This window comes from Colletotrichum acutatum, assembly GCF_030867785.1.
Source record: "Colletotrichum acutatum strain CBS 112980 chromosome Unknown BDZ83scaffold_86, whole genome shotgun sequence".
NCBI lineage: Eukaryota > Fungi > Ascomycota > Sordariomycetes > Glomerellales > Glomerellaceae > Colletotrichum > Colletotrichum acutatum.
This window is the reverse complement of record NW_026849080.1, coordinates 76,155-91,052: the sequence shown is the minus strand read 5'-3', so window position 1 is coordinate 91,052 and position 14,898 is coordinate 76,155. Positions and strand designations below refer to the sequence as shown.

Genomic DNA, 14,898 nt, shown 5'->3' with positions numbered 1-14,898 from the left:
TGGGGCGACAACTCAGGGGCTCGCAAAGGTTGTCTTGGGTAGATGACATAACCGCGCAGGGATATCCCAGCATCACCGCCCACGTCCAGCAAAGTCGTATTTAGGAACTCCCAGAGGGCGCTTCTCCCTTTTCGTACACGTTGTCCAACTACTACTATCTTATCTTCGGTCGGTCGTTCTCACATACGTGTGTTCACGGTTGTATTTCTCTCTTCTCCGGTCCACTGAGCCTCACTTTCAGATGCCGGCGGTCGCAGCTCCAACAGCGCCTTCCAATTCATTCCCTCGTTCATTCTGAAAGAAAAGACACACACTTCCAGTAGACCACACGCATGTTTGCTCGCAACACCCGAGCGAGACAAAAAGGCACCATGTGGGAAGAATCCACGCGGGGCCGGGAGGGGCAGCAGTTTAAAGAGCAGAGCCCATACGGCGACCACGACGCCGTAGGTGAAAAGGCATCGGCCGTTGCCGCCGCAGCCTCAGCGACAAGAAACAACGCAGACAAGATCAGATGCCTCGATGGGCTCCGTGGAATCGCCTGTTTACTCGTCTTCAACTACCACTTCCTATGGCCATGGACGCCGGCCATCATGCTTGGCTATGGAGCCATGCCCCCCGGATCGCCCGAGCCGTACTTTGAACCGTCATCCCTGCCCATCCTGTGCCTCTTGCAACGAGGACGTCCAATGGTGGCCATTTTCTTTGCCATCTCGGGATACGTCCTCTGCCGACATATTCTGAGAGCGATTCACGAGCGACGCTTCGAGGCCGCTTACCAGAGCCTTGCGTCGTCTGTCTTTAGGCGCGTATTCCGCCTCTATATCCCTCCCACCATCAGCATGTTCCTCGTTGCGCTGCTTGCTCAAATGGGCGCCTTCAAGTCCGAGTTTGAGATTTACAAGGGGCCCGACTCGAGATACATCAACGGTACTGTGACTGTTGCCACGTTGAACAACACTTGTGTCAACGGCACGTACTACGTCGAAGGAGCCTCGGGGATTGCCAAGTTTTTGGGATTGCAGACTCCGGCTTTCCTGGGAAATATCACGACCAACGACACAAACACGCTCTGCCTAAATGCCACGTCCCAACTCTTCATGCCTCCAATGTTGTATGCATTGGCAGATGACATTGAGGCCGCTTCCAAAGCGGTGAATGAGACGAGCAGCCTGAACGGCACTGCAATTAACATCACGATGCAGGATGTTGGAGACAAGGAGACGCCTGAGAAACACAGGTCCTACCACGATCTCCTTCATCTGCACTCTAGACCATCCCTTCTCGATGACGAGAAAGACTCGGCCAACGCCACCAACCCGGTGAACTTCACTTGGGTCCAGCTAGGCGGCTCATGGGAGGAGCATCCCTTCATCCACGACAACATCACCTACGCTCTGAAGAACTTCACGAGAGCTTACGTCGAGTGGGCCAATCCTTTCAACTTTGGTCACTACCACACGCGCTACGACCCGCACACCTTTACCATCCCAATGGAGCTCCGTGGCTCTATGTTCATCTACCTCTTCCTGCTCGGCACGGCAGCTATCCAAGCTAAATGGCGCCTTCGAATTGGTGCCTTCCTCTCCGTCTACAGCTTGATCCTTGGACGGTGGGACATGGCCACCTTCATGGGCGGCGTCCTCCTCTCAGAAGCGGATATCAGACGGGCTGACCGAGGACTGATCCCCCCAGCGACGAATGGCAGGAAAGGCCAGCAGGCAACTATCGGACAAAAGTTCCTCGGATCAAGGACAGCTCGATGGGGAGCGCTCTTCGTGGCACTCTACCTGCTCTCGTACCCCGACGCCGGAGCTGAATGGACACCCGGCTTCACTCTGCTCTCCTCGCTCGTGCCACGTTACTACATTCCCCTCTCCGGCTGGATGTTCTATCAGGCCATGGGTGCTATGCTCCTCCTGCCCTGTGTCCTTCACAGCCCCTTCCTTCGCGGCGTGCTCGAGGGACGGGTGGCGCAGTACCTGGGCAAGATCAGCTTCTCGTTCTATCTCGTCCATGGGCCGGTGCTGCATAGTCTAGGATTCTGGATCATGCCTAGGCTCTTTGAGCGTTTCGGCCGCAACCTGGGTTTCGTTGTCGGCTGGGTTATTCTGCTGAGCGTGTCGCTGTATTTGTCGGACTGGTGGTGCAAGAAGATCGATACTTGGAGTGCGAGTGTTGGACGCCGGGTAGAGAAGGCATTGAAAGACTGAGCTAAAGCTCCGGAGTTTTGTAAAAATTGTTTTAGTACCTATTCTCTAGGGAATAATCAAAAGGTCATGATACCCTCAGCTGGCTTCTGAACACCCACCTTGATGGCCCTGAAGGCCCTCATCTAATCCCTCTTAGGCACCAAAAGATGGGCCATCTTCCAACAAGCATCGTCTGTTGTAGTCGATGGCCGAGCGGTACGATTCGTATGTTGGCTTATGGTCCTACATAATGCCATGGATAGCTTGTTTTTTTTGCTAAGGTCGGGGGTTCGAGTCGACTCTGGTCGTTTTTTTTCCTCTTCATCCTTCACCGCCTACATACAGCAGTGAGGGAACGGCTCATGAGGTCTCCGTGCAAATATTCATGCCTTACCGATGAACTCCCCTCCTGTACGCGGTATATCAAATGAATAAATGGCACGATGTTTGAGCAGATACATTATCATTGTCCAGCTTTATTACACAGGCGAGATGATACTGAGATATACAATAGCCCAAATATCTGTGAGATGATGATCGAGCCTTGAAGTGGGGCCCACGTCTTCCCATGGTATGACACATTATCAACCATCAGTGATGACGCTGAACGATCATCTTGTTCCTCATGCTTCTCCTGCGTCGCGTAGGATGCGCGGGCTGTTTCCAGATAGGCTGATCAGGATCGTAACCGACGAGGCAGTTGACCGTCTCCGCGCCCTCGCCAGCATCGTTAATCTCGCTGCCAACAGGGTTCTTCCATTGCCCAGTGAGCTTGATATATCCATCAAGAGCATCAGTCATCGTCTTGCCTAGCTCGAGCGCCTTGGTAGCTCTGCTGTGCGAGTAGTACGTGAGCAGCGAATGCGCCGCCTCACGCTCGTTGTTCTCGATGAGAACTCTAGCGCTCGTTTCGACCCAGTCCACGTCGCTGCGGCTCTGGTTCTCGAAGCCCGTGAGCATCTGCGTGACGATGGGCAGATAGGTGTCTGGGGATGAGCACATGTAATAAAGCACGCGCTTAAAAATGCGACCGGCAAAGACGCTCGCCTCCTGCAGCTGGAAATCCGGGTTCAGGAAGCTGCCGGAGGCGCCGGTCGTGAGGTAGCGGTGCTCGCCGAACTCAGGGGGCACGCTGTTGACGCCTAGCCACCACGGGACGAAAGGCGACGAGACGGAGGTGGCGGGTGCGTTCCAGATACGCATCAAGTCGGCGTCGATGCCGTCTTTCAAGCTGACGATTTGCCCATAGCCTGCTTCGTCATCGGCGATGCGCTTGTCGCGGACGCGCTCCATCAACTTCTCCTCAGTGAGGGGAACCATCTCGAGGGTGGCGTTCTCGAGCGCGGCTTGGGACATGAACTTGAAGCCACCATCGCGGGCCGTCATGTTCTCGCCCTTTTCGCCGTAAGCATTGAAGATGTTGAAGGGCACGCCCCCGTTGGGATCCCACCACCCTTGCTCGACGGCAAAGGAGATAATGTTCTCGGAACCCATGTAGTCGGAGCTGTTGGCAAAGTCGGTGGGGAAGTCCTCGATGTAGCCAGGGTACAGAACGCGAACCTCGTCGGTCTTGAGACGCTCAGCCGCCCACAGCCTCTTGCCGCCGGCCATCTCCCAGACGACCCAGCCCTCGTCCTTGTCGGCGACCAAGTGGGTGTTTCCGCCGTACGTTGCCTCGCCGTACTGGTTCATCAAATCGCCAATGATTTCCACGCCCTCTCGAGCAGTCCTAGCTCGTTCCATGACGATGCGCGCAAGGTCGCTGTACTGGATTCCGTGCTGCGGGGTCGGGGTCATGTTGACTAGCTCATCGCGATTCTGCGCCCATACGTCGCGGACGGTGACGCCGTTCTCGTTGAGGCCACCGTTGGTGAGCGGCGCCGGGAAGCCCTCGAAGTCCGAGTATTCCATCGACATGTACCGATAGGTGTGGCTGACCTGCGGAATCGTAAAGAGCTCGCCGGGAATGCTGGCCTTGTCCGTCACGCCGACGGTGATCGTCGCGTTAGCCGCGTGGTCGGCGGCGGGAAATAGCTGAAGCCAGTGGGAAGAGACCTCTTCGCCAGTGCCGCCGACCATGACGCTCCCGTCGGCGGTGAGGTCCTTGCCGACGTAGAAGGCGTAGCTGGCGGAGGCCGGCCCGGCGAGGGCCGCTAGAACAACGGCAGAGCTTTGGAACATCATCTTTGCCCATGAACAGCGAAGATGGCTCTGAGCGAGTTGGCTAAGGTGGACAGGAGAGAGAAACTTTCGAAGAAGAGGAACACAGCCCCTCTTCAAGAGAGACTCTTCTCCTCACCCCTCGCTAGAGTCATTTTTCAGCACTGATGTCAAATGGAAGCCTCCGATGTTGACTTCGGAGTCGCGCTACCCCACACCGAAATTTCCGGTATCGCTAGCGGTGAAGATAACGGGTGCGCCAAGAACCGTCATTCTGCGTGGTAAACACACTTAAATGACAATGATAAGTGAACGACTGACAAGGATCATCTTGTCTCCCTGGAAATGACCCCATGGGTTTGCAGACGCGGTTCCTTGTTCCTGGGGAAGAAATGGTTATAATTACCGCAACCCGACTCAATCGTTGATTGACTCGGGTAAATAAGCGACTAAAGTTACCCCATTTGAGAACTATTCTGCAAGTCATGCTACAGTAGACTCGGACTATGATTCCGCATGCACGTTCTTCATCCAGTTGTCTCTCAGGATGTCTTTGGAGCTGATTGGCTATTACTTGGACAACATCCAGCTAATTAATTCTTATTCATTCACACAGCTTTGCCAAGGTTTTTGCATATCCGGAGCCCCATGTTTTCGGTCAATATCTGGCAACGATCCAACAAAGGAAGACAACGGTGGGGAAGGTATGGAGACCCTGTCACCACAGCCTTTCCAAATGGGATTTTTGGCCTATGAGTGAGAGAAACGTCAATAGTCTAGTTGCGAGATCAAGTTCATTGATAAACCCATCTTCGATTGGGGCTAGAGTCACCTGTGGGGACAGTCGGACCACCTCGCGTTCTTTCCAAATGCCAAGTTCCAATGCTCTTCCTAAGGGGGTTATGCATGTTCTCGGAGTGATCTAGGTGTACTCTCTGCAATAGAAAGTATCTCACCTCGCGCTGATAGTCTAAAGACTCTAGTGTCATCTTCTAAAGGAGTCCGAACACACCGCGTTTCTACTCCCTTAATATCGTTTCTCTACTCTCACTCCAATCCATCGTCCTCTTTGGGACCGCCTCGGAACCGTTTCTAGTCGAGCTGAAATCTTGCAGAGACTGATAAGTACCAATTCTGGCCTGGCAGCCCTGACAATACATGGCTTCCGTATTTCCTCTCGATACCATCCCATCAGCAATCCACGTTAGGATCTTCCAAGCTGCTTGGAGAAAGAGGAGATCCGCAAGCAGGATTGAAAACAACATGGCACCACCGTTCTTTTGTTGAGGAACAGAGCAAAGGTATTGGCTGACAATGGTAGCGTTGTTGCAACCCAGTGGACCCATCATAGGCTGGAACTTCTTGTAGCTATCCCGGAGCGTCACCAGGCCGCTATTCGTGTCATTCGATCCGGGAGCAGGAATCTGGTTGTATAGGTCTGATCCGTATAATTGTGACCTCGAGCCGTTCAAAATCCGACCGGGATCCCGGTTGTAATCGTCTGGTGCCAGGATTGCATAACGGAGCCCACGATCGTCCAGAAGGAGGTTCGGTGCCTGGCAGTTGCCCAAGTCAAGGGAAAGAAGAGAAAACAGAATCTTTGCGGAGTGAAGCCCTTCTGTCAATGCTGGAGATCCGTACCACTGCTAATGTTAGCTAATATGTCTTTTCTCGATAGAGGTTGCCTTTGAACTCAAAAAGTGGAATGACACACATCAGAATTGTAATCTTTGAGGCTTTTGTCCATGTTCTTATTGAGAATCGAGGAGTCCGTGTTTGCCAACCACCAGTAGAGGTCAAAGAACTGATCGGTGTAGATGCTAAGTCAAGAAGTAAGCAAATGCGAGTCAAACATATGAGCCCGGGTGACCTACTCTTCATTTGGTTTGGGGGTGTAAGTGAATCCACTACGGACGACGTAGTTATCGGAGCCATATATGTTCGTCATGTTTGCTGCCACTGTCTTCACACCGCTCCAATATGCATTGAGCAGCCTGGTCCCCCACCACACGCTTGCGTGCGTTCTAGGATCATCTTCGATCACGTAGCTATAGGTATGATCCCCTCCACTATTTTCCTCAGTAACGAGCGTTATGGTCACGGGACCGTCATTTGTTACAACAGTGCAGTCGACAGTCGCCTCCATTGTAGACTCCCCATATGACAGCCACCATGAAGGAGCAGGCGGCACCGCCGTATCACTCTTCTTCATTTTCAGGACTATGCTTTGAGGTGAGCAGCTTTGAAGAGTGTTGTTCTTGTAGTTCAAGCTGGACAGTGAGTTCGTTCTTGAGTCCGAAATGGCTTTGATAATGTATCTAAAGCCCAGATTCGAGGTGAAAAAGGAATCACCGATTGTAAAAAGACGCGGTTGGCACTCGGCCTTTACGTCGCTCCTCCAATTGAACGGAATTTTCCTAAACCATCTGGGATCATAATCTTAGTACGATAATCCTTGGCTATTGTTGCATCTTTGACTTACTGTGCGTTTGAAAGGGCTTCAGTGGCATTGGGATCAGATGTATACAGAGGCTTTAAGTAGTAGCCGTTTGCGCTCAGGTTTATTAACGAGAGCAGGACGGCGAGAATGACACCGCCAACCAGAACGACGGGTGTGAACCAGCGAAAAGGATATGGCTTGGAGATCGAGTACGAAAACCACGATCGATGCATTTCGTTATTCAGACGCCGATAGCATTGCTGATCTCTGAGCAGATGATGGCTGTTGGCTTCAAAGCAGGCGATGTTGCGTTTGGTCTGAACGGCTATCGGTGATTAGATGATCTCGATTTCTAGCAGTCGATCATATACGTGTGACCAAGCAGCTTGAGGTAAGCCAGGGGCTCTTCTTCTTATACTCTGCTGCTTACTATGATGTCACAAATCCTGAAGGGTGGCGGGACTCTCCGATTGGCGATGCAAATCAAGGCGAGACATCGAATCTAGGTATCAGTGTTTTCGCAACAGTGAACGAACCATGCCTTTCGCCGTAATCGCCGCTAATCTTCACCAATTGGGAGAGTCAGTCGTAGGATTCAGGATTGGTACTTTCAGTTGATTGTGTCCTAAAATTGGCTCAACTTGCAGACCCCTGGGATCCTACGTGCCTGCCTAGACAGTAGCGTCTTACCTGCGTCTTAGGCGGCCAGGAGCCAGTCAGCCAGTATCCATGTACCACATAGATCTGATTGCGTTTACTTGAACCCGACCCAACTGAGAATCAATGACCTGCATTCATGTACCGTTCGCGAGAAGGAGCCTTATCTTAAGTCTATGGCCCAGTTGGATTTCTAGGTTTGCCAGGTGCCAACGTTTAATGCAAGCACAGCCCGCCTGGCGGTCAACATACATTAGTAATCCCAGATATATCCGACAAGAGGCGTTGGCGTACAAGACGATGTGCTTGGGAGGTCATAGTTTCAATGATCACTTGTCAAATTCATAGCTTGGGCAGGCGATTTCAACTACACTTGGCGTCCATTGTATAACTTGCCAGGAACAACGAGTAGTCAATGCAGTAGAATAATTATTCGGGGTATATTTATATCAGCACAACTTTGATAGCAAACTCTTTCAAGGAGTGCATTGACATCGGCTTCAAGTCATATCAGCAAGGTGAAATGATAAGTACAAGAGCAAGACTTTGACTCACCAAACAGTTGAGGTCAACTGGGTGCACTGCTTATATTGCAGATCAGGATTGGTACACTATAGAGGCAACAGTCAGCTCGTCTGAATCTATTGACTTGAGCCCCTTTTTTAGAAGGAATCCTTACGACCAGTTCGTCGCGGACACTGGGGCAAGGGTCGACGGGCGCAGGAGGCGGCCTGGCCAACGCAGCACCAAAAGCTGCAAAGAATACGAAGGCGGAGAGCTGCATTTTGGCGTAGTAATTGAGAATGGACGAGACTTGGAACTGGATTGATTTGCCTATATCAAGCAGAGGATTTCCGAGACTTTTTATACGGACGAGTTGACTCGCTGTGAGCGAGACAATAAGACCCGGCGAAGGAATCAATACAGCTTCGGCATGCAATTTCGGTTCGGTGTTCCGTACAGCTCCGACACAATATAGCAAAGTTCGCTTCCTTCTAGTCTAAACTCTGTTTTGGTAAATTCAGTATACAAGTGCATCGATACGGCGAACTTTTGCCGGCTTTAAATAGGTGAATGACTCAAGAGTTCGTGACTGATCATGCCGAATTGCAGCAAGTTGACAACCAGCCCCCATCGCTCGCCAGTCAACGACGCGATTTCGAGCACTTTGTGTCTAAGAAACTCCATAGATCCAAGATCTTTGCGGAGTTGTATCCCGAATCCGTAAGTGATAAGCTTTGCCGCTGATCCGGCCGAGAGAATATCTAGAACCTCCTGCCGCTTTGGATCATAGGGGCATCTGGAATAGAGGGGTGGAAGGCATCTTAGACCTTGCATGGGGTCAACATAATTTAGAAATTTGCTTGTTGAAGCTGTTTCCATAGGTCAGCTGTTTCCCAAAGCTAAGTATAGCAAGATAATCCGTGCTAGTTAGCGGGACCTCCACTGAGCATTAGCCAACGCAGCGGGTACTGTGTTTGAAGTGCGGCGAGTTGATGGCATGATCTTGTCCGATGAAGTCCGTCAAACAAGCGGTCATGATTATCCCACTAGAACGCACTTTATTTGGGTTTGGTCAATAGATTTATTGAAGCCTAGTGGCCGGGTATCATAAACATCCTACCAGAGCATGCTGCCCTACGGACTCCAGAAACCATCCAGGATGGCCAGCCGATAATTGGAAGCACAGCCATATCCGAGCACAGAATAAGTCCGGTTATTAGGTCGCAATTCATGGTGAACGACCTTTGAGCCAGGCCGGTCCGGCTCCTCCTAATGCCGTCGAAGGCCTGGAACTGAGTTGAACTTATTCAATCGCCGCAAGGGCAGCGAACCGCATCTCCCAAGACTTTCAGAACATCACCGAAGCCTCACAGTAACTTCGAGGCAACTGATCTTTCTCACACGACTCTCCTCCCCGAATCCCTCATCCTCTTCCTCGAGCACAACATCATCGACCGTGCCCACGGTCTTGGTCCTCACCTCGACCTCGCAGTCGCTCTGCTCTGTGAACCATGCCGCGATGCTGAGGACCTTCTCAATGGCTCTGCCTGTGCCGAGCACGATCGCCTCTCCATTTGCCCCCCTCGTGCCGTTGTCGCGATGGAGCAGGTCGATGCGTTGGTTCAGGTTCAGACCCCGCGTCGATGGCGCGTTGCCTTTGAGGGACTTGTCTAGCTGTTTGCGGACACGGGAGACTGCTGACATGAATGGTGTTGATGCGGACACGTAGATGAGCTGTGATCTTGATGAGTTGGGCTGTTGGCGGCGAGGCAAGGCACGCTTTTGAATCTTGGAGCCTGGAGCTGGATTAGGCGAAGACTCATCGACGGGGGAACTAAAGTTGGAGTGGCTTACCTTCAGGCAACCTAGGCAATTTGGTAATAGTGGACGATGATTGTCTATTTGAGGGTGAGTTGTCTTTGCCAGCCTGGCCTTGTGTTGTTGAACGAGTCGGCGCCATGCTAAGGTAGGCAGCTGGGTGAGTGTGAGTCTGGGACGGCAAATTCTTTCCGCCTTGACGATCTTGCGGATCTTGATGAGGTGTGTGAGATTTGAAAGGGTCTAGCCACGTCGGAATGAGATGGAATGTGTCCAGAGAGAGAAGTTCTCTGGATTTGAGCTGTGTGATTGTAAGATACGCCGGCCTGAAGTGTTCAACAAGACATGGAAAAAGATGCTGAACCGCCCCCCCGGATGAGAAAAGTGCATGGAGTGGGCCCAGACCCCGTCTGCAGCGGCGGGGCAGGCGCACCTTCCTCCGCTAAATCGGTTCAGCCTCCACTTAAGAAGGCACCGCGCACCGACCACCCTGGTCCAAAGCCTCCCGTGATGACGAGATGCCCTTCTAGAGCTTCAAACTGTCCACCATGAGCTAATCGAATAACACCAATCGCCCTGTAGCGGCTGCCTACAAACTATATCACCAAGCAAGAGAGACTTCACGAGCTGTTGAATCGGAAGCGAGTCTGAGTTGACAGCATGTCAATAGCAATTTGGCCTCCCGTGGCCCCAGAGGAGCTGATAAAAGGGAAACAGGAATGCCTCGTACGTACCCTCGCCGTCTCTGCTTGCCCCGCGCCGAATCCTCAATCGTTGAATCCCAATCTCGAAAGACGCAATGCTAATCAAACTCGACTAACTCTCACAGGCCCGCGAGCTTGAATGGATCGTCGTAGAAACACACGAGATCCTCAAGGACATCCGCCACGGCCTGCAGGACTGCTATGCTCTCCTGGCGCCCATCGACCCGGGAAGCACTCTCGTCATGAGCACGCAGCGTAACGAGCGCATAAAGGGCACAGTAACCCGGGTCGGCACGCGGATCATCAAAGGCGTAAGTCTGTTCTCTGCCGACTACCTCTCCCTTTCGCCGCTACGAACCCGCGGCTGACACCTTCAAGACAATTCACCTCCAGCTCAAAACCCTCCCAACGCAGACCCTGAACCTCGACGCTTCGCACCCAGTCCACATCGCGGCTCTCGAAACAATTCATACCCACCTCACAGAATGCCTCGACCTTCTATCCCTAACAGACACGCCGAGCCCCTCCAATAACCCATCTCAGCTCGCCGCCCAGCTGCGCATCATCGCCGCCTCCCTCAACGAGTCTTCCTCCCTCCTCAAAGGCCCGGCCCTGAACGAAGTCGACCACAGCTGGCAGACCGACTCCTGCCCGCCCGTACACTTCACTCCGGCTCTAGGGCCCAACATCAGCGTTCACCTGGGCCTCCAAGAATCGAGTCTGGTCCTCTGGCTGCGCGCCCTCGAACCCGTCGATTCGCCGGTACACTTCGGTACCAAGCTCGGTCTAGCCTTGGGAACAGTCCGAAGACTGGAACACGACGAGATGGACCGCCCTTTCCGCTTCACGTATAGCACTGTTACGGATGGCGGGCTGAAGCACAGGCATGGCACGGCGCATCCAAGGAGCAGCGGAAGCAGCCCCAGCGGGCTGGGTACACCATCCAGTAACGGAGAAGCTACGGAGGTCTTCGTGAGGGAGAAGGTGCGGGTTGAGAGTCTGCCAGATCCCAATCTCATGTCTCTGTCTGCCAAGTTGGTTGCCTTGGGTCACACGCTGGCCAGCGCTAGGAGAAACCTAGCAGCTGTCATGGGTGAGGAGTTTGACGAGTGAAGCAATATGCAAATTTAATTCTATACCCCGGAGTTCGGCAGGAAAATCAAGATGGCATGTCTTTGGCAAGGTTACTGTTTTCAAATTCCTATGTGCTGGTCTTATTGACCAGAATTCTGTACACATACAAGTCGCCGAATGGAAACCACTAAAGTTCCATGATCAAACCAAGCCATCTGTCTTCCTAATGTTGGAAAACCTAATCCATTGAAAGCAGTCCATTCCTAGTTGCCTTTGTCGGCCTCACACGCGCTAGACCAGTATGGTTCCTCAGGTTGGTCAGCGTACCCAGTGTGTTGGCCTTGTAGGCATCGATAAATGAAAGCTGATATGGGCGATATGTAGAAGCATGCGATGCGACGCATAGCAGTAACGCGGCTGAGCCGGGAAAGAGTCCAAGAACCCCCCACGATTACGCCACTGGGGACCAGGGCATCGGGATCAAGATTCTCGACTTCATGCTCTGAATCAGAGGCACAGTCTTGTGAACAGTCTCGCTCCAGCCCTCGACGCTCCAGCTCTTCTCGCGGCGGATCTTTCGCTCCTCGAGGTTGGCAAACTGCCACAAGTGGTGAACGGTGTTGAGGTCTCCTATCTGCACAAACCAGGCGCCGACACCCTCCATGACCTCGCGTCTCGCCTTGAGGCCGCGTCTCCAGTGGGTCTCCCACTCTAGGAGGTTGCCGGGGTGGAGAGTGTATGATCGCAGCTCGAAGATGCCGCCAAGCTGGCGAGGAGGCGTGGTGGGCCAGAAGGAGAACTCCTGCATGAGGGACGTCTTCTTTGAGGTGATGAGGCTCTTAAGCTTCTTATCGAACTCGGCGAATTCGGGGTGGGAGCCAATGTTGTGGATTGACTCGTGGTATCCCTGGTAGCGCTGGTACTCCCAAATATGGACTGCGGACCTAATATTAGCATCATGTGGTTTCGCTTCAGCATGGGGTGGTTTTTCTCGGCAAGGTAACATACCAAACGTATCACAGTCTCCAACTTCGGTTCTCCAGCTTCCAACTAGATGGACCTTATTCTCGGGCATGGAAGCCATGCGCGGGTACCAGCTGCCAACAAGCTTGGTGTATTCCTCGACCTTGTCGGGCTTGACCTCGTGCTGGACGATCGAGTGGACGTACTTGCCTCGGGCAAGGACCTGACTGAAGCTCGCCTCGAGCTGAGCATCGAGCTCGCGACCTTCCTTTGTGCCGTAGATGAGGTTGGTCAAGGGGCCGGCCTTGCGCGAAGGCTCCTGGGTGGCCTCGGCCTTCTGTCCTGAAGTAGCACTCACGGATGAGTCCTGGGCGGGCTCAGAGGAAGAGGCAGGGGAGGAGGATTGAGTAAACGCACTTGCTTCCCGCTGTTTCTGCTGCTCGACCAACTGCTCTCGGAATTGCTTCGATTTATCGTTGAAGGAGGCGACGCTCTTGGGCGCGGCGCTGACGTCGGCCATGGAGGGCACCTTGAGCTGCTGGCTCGTGGAGCTGAATGCTCGCAGCGCGGAACGCGGGGTCACCGCGCCGGCTGCTCGCACCAATCGCTGGCTCAGCATCTTTGCCTTTGGTGGTTTTGGGGAGGGGGATTGGGCAAAGAAAGGTTGTTTTGGAGAAGGTAGGTGAGATGAGGAGGTGTATGGTGACCAAGAGGTGTCGTTTCTTCTTCTGCTTGAGCCAAGGAACGTTTTGTCTACTCAAACAAAGGTGACAAAACGTGCTCTTTGTTCAGCAAGAACAAGCCTCTGGTACGTGATGTGAAGGAGGAAGGAGAGCGAATTCGATACGTCTCGATCGGCAAGAAGCAGGAAGCACCCGAGAGCAGGGATTTATCACAGGACGGGAAGCAAGTCGGCGTGCAGAAAAGGCGTTTGGAGGCGGCGGCGGCGGACGGACGGTTAGGTTGGTACGCTGGTTTGTGGTGGTAGTAGCAACCTATGCAAAGGTAGCGGTTAGGTGTCAAGGTGGTGGTGGTGGTGGTGGTCTCGCCCGTGCTTGCAATGGCAGTCTAGGCAAATGGGATGGATATAATTGGATGAGTTGAGGAGGAGGTCGGGCTACAACCGTGCAACAATGGTGTGTGTCTCTCGTTCTCTGCAGATTCCCCCGCACTTTCTGGTAAAGTGAAGGCGGCAGTAGTAGAGGAGTGAAAGGAGAGAGAGCTTCAGGAGGAGGAGGTGTGTGTGTTGCAGGGAGGGACAAGATGAATGTGACACAAGGGAGGAGATGTTTGGCTTGCTACACTACGAGTTCGGGGTCTGGCACCACCACCACGCCAATCCCTAGGTCCCAAGTCCAACTCAGCCCCCAGAACCTGGGGAAAGCTCTCGCTGCGGCCTGCCACGGAACGGGGGAACGGGCTGCGGGTGAGCGAACCTGGAAGCTGAAGCTTGCTAAGGTCACGGGTGGGTACGTATCGCCTCCAAATGCGCCCAGATGCGGAGAAGCGTCGAATGATGTCACATGAGAGCCGGGGTAGAGGGAGGTGGATCCGACCTTGAGGAGACGTACGGACAAATGTTACTGCGCATTTCCGACCCGGCTCTTTCCCCGGTAGAGCTGGAGGCAGCTGGCCCGTGCCCGAAAAAGACCAGAAACGGATGATGCTCCACTGTTTCTCGTCTGTCGCGGCTATGGCCTCAGGCCACACTTTGCTCGGCTACGGATTCAGCCGCCGAAACCGAAAGCTCAATCGGAGGAAAAAGGCTCGTTTTGATAGCTTCACATCGAACCTCCGAATACCGCCCGCAATCTAGACCCCTTCAATTTCCCCCCTGCAACCCACATCACAACCGTCAAGATGACCTGGCTCGGAGCTCGCGCACTCAAGAAGTACCCCACGCCCGTCCGTACGTATTCCTCGAAGACCGCCCCGGTGAACCCGTTGCGCAATTGTTAACCTCCCTTATAGTTAAGCCGATGGCGCCTTTCTTCGCTGCCGGTATGTCCGAGTCCCCCGATGAACGCTGAATCCCGAGCGAATCCAGTTGCAATGAGCACGAGAAAGAGATCGAGAAGAATAGCGACGTGAAGCGCAGCGTGTGCTGATAATCCTGCAGGTCTGGTCATTGCCTACGGCATCAACTCCGCCCAGAACGCCATGATGAAGTGTACGTCGCGCAAACGAAGGACCCCCGAAAGGACGCATACTAATATTATATACAGCCGACGAGTGGAAGAACGATGCCCGCAACCCTCTCGCCAAGAAGCATTAGGTTGGCAATGGAGTAGCTCAGGCTGTATGGGGAGAAGGCCGAGCAATGGGAAACGTGTCGAGGATATAGACCCGCCAACGCGTATTCTTCATGGACGCTGTATCATAGACG

At 53.2% G+C, this 14,898-nt stretch overlaps 7 protein-coding genes across 7 annotated transcripts; 3 read left to right on the top strand and 4 right to left on the bottom strand.

Moving 5' to 3' along the window:
- Nucleotides 1-371: 371 nt before the first annotated feature.
- BDZ83DRAFT_584056 (acyltransferase 3) lies at nt 372-2,213 on the top strand (the record flags this gene model as incomplete). The annotated part of the gene is made up of 1 exon (XM_060505722.1): nt 372-2,213. The coding sequence occupies one exon, from the start codon at nt 372-374 to the stop codon at nt 2,211-2,213; it is 1,842 nt and encodes a 613-aa protein (XP_060362070.1).
- A 570-nt stretch (nt 2,214-2,783) lies between these two features.
- Nucleotides 2,784-4,376, bottom strand: BDZ83DRAFT_654292 (dipeptidase domain-containing protein; the record flags this gene model as incomplete). Its single annotated transcript, XM_060510706.1, has 1 exon — nt 2,784-4,376. The coding sequence occupies one exon, from the start codon at nt 4,374-4,376 to the stop codon at nt 2,784-2,786; it is 1,593 nt and encodes a 530-aa protein (XP_060362069.1).
- Nucleotides 4,377-5,324: 948 nt separating this feature from the next.
- On the bottom strand, nt 5,325-7,184 carry BDZ83DRAFT_439529 (uncharacterized protein). Its single transcript, XM_060503096.1, has 4 exons — nt 6,835-7,184; nt 6,227-6,778; nt 6,067-6,172; nt 5,325-5,995 (listed from the first exon to the last, which is right to left on the bottom strand). Exons 1-4 carry the CDS (start codon nt 7,023-7,025, stop codon nt 5,372-5,374), a joined length of 1,473 nt encoding a protein of 490 aa, XP_060362068.1. The 5' UTR covers nt 7,026-7,184; the 3' UTR covers nt 5,325-5,371.
- Nucleotides 7,185-9,309: 2,125 nt separating this feature from the next.
- On the bottom strand, nt 9,310-9,913 carry BDZ83DRAFT_721711 (Rpp20 subunit of nuclear RNase MRP and P-domain-containing protein; the record flags this gene model as incomplete). The annotated part of the gene is made up of 2 exons (XM_060512405.1): nt 9,310-9,755; nt 9,808-9,913. 2 exons carry the CDS (start codon nt 9,911-9,913, stop codon nt 9,310-9,312), a joined length of 552 nt encoding a protein of 183 aa, XP_060362067.1.
- A 518-nt stretch (nt 9,914-10,431) lies between these two features.
- On the top strand, nt 10,432-11,588 carry BDZ83DRAFT_583939 (RAVE subunit 2/Rogdi; the record flags this gene model as incomplete). Its single annotated transcript, XM_060505714.1, has 3 exons — nt 10,432-10,497; nt 10,601-10,786; nt 10,854-11,588. The coding sequence occupies 3 exons, from the start codon at nt 10,432-10,434 to the stop codon at nt 11,586-11,588; spliced, it is 987 nt and encodes a 328-aa protein (XP_060362066.1).
- A 159-nt stretch (nt 11,589-11,747) lies between these two features.
- Nucleotides 11,748-13,453, bottom strand: BDZ83DRAFT_439320 (uncharacterized protein). Its single transcript, XM_060503094.1, has 2 exons — nt 12,558-13,453; nt 11,748-12,485 (listed from the first exon to the last, which is right to left on the bottom strand). The coding sequence occupies exons 1-2, from the start codon at nt 13,129-13,131 to the stop codon at nt 12,001-12,003; spliced, it is 1,059 nt and encodes a 352-aa protein (XP_060362065.1). The 5' UTR covers nt 13,132-13,453; the 3' UTR covers nt 11,748-12,000.
- A 919-nt stretch (nt 13,454-14,372) lies between these two features.
- On the top strand, nt 14,373-14,787 carry BDZ83DRAFT_754730 (ATP synthase subunit J; the record flags this gene model as incomplete). The annotated part of the gene is made up of 4 exons (XM_060514516.1): nt 14,373-14,421; nt 14,484-14,513; nt 14,632-14,682; nt 14,738-14,787. The coding sequence occupies 4 exons, from the start codon at nt 14,373-14,375 to the stop codon at nt 14,785-14,787; spliced, it is 180 nt and encodes a 59-aa protein (XP_060362064.1).
- Between the last annotated feature and the right edge of the window lie 111 nt (nt 14,788-14,898).

Excerpts from the sequence above, each read along its gene's own strand:
- BDZ83DRAFT_439529 (XM_060503096.1), bottom strand. The coding sequence starts at position 7,025 with ATGCATCGATCGTGGTTTTCGTACTCGATCTCCAAGCCATATCCTTTT. Across the intron at positions 6,779-6,834 it reads GAAGCCCTTTCAAACGCACA|ATGGTTTAGGAAAATTCCGT; the intron begins GTAAGTCAAAGA and ends TTATGATCCCAG. Across the intron at positions 6,173-6,226 it reads ACCCCCAAACCAAATGAAGA|CATCTACACCGATCAGTTCT; the intron begins GTAGGTCACCCG and ends TTCTTGACTTAG.
- BDZ83DRAFT_439320 (XM_060503094.1), bottom strand. The coding sequence starts at position 13,131 with ATGCTGAGCCAGCGATTGGTGCGAGCAGCCGGCGCGGTGACCCCGCGT. Across the intron at positions 12,486-12,557 it reads TGGAGACTGTGATACGTTTG|TCCATATTTGGGAGTACCAG; the intron begins GTATGTTACCTT and ends TTAGGTCCGCAG.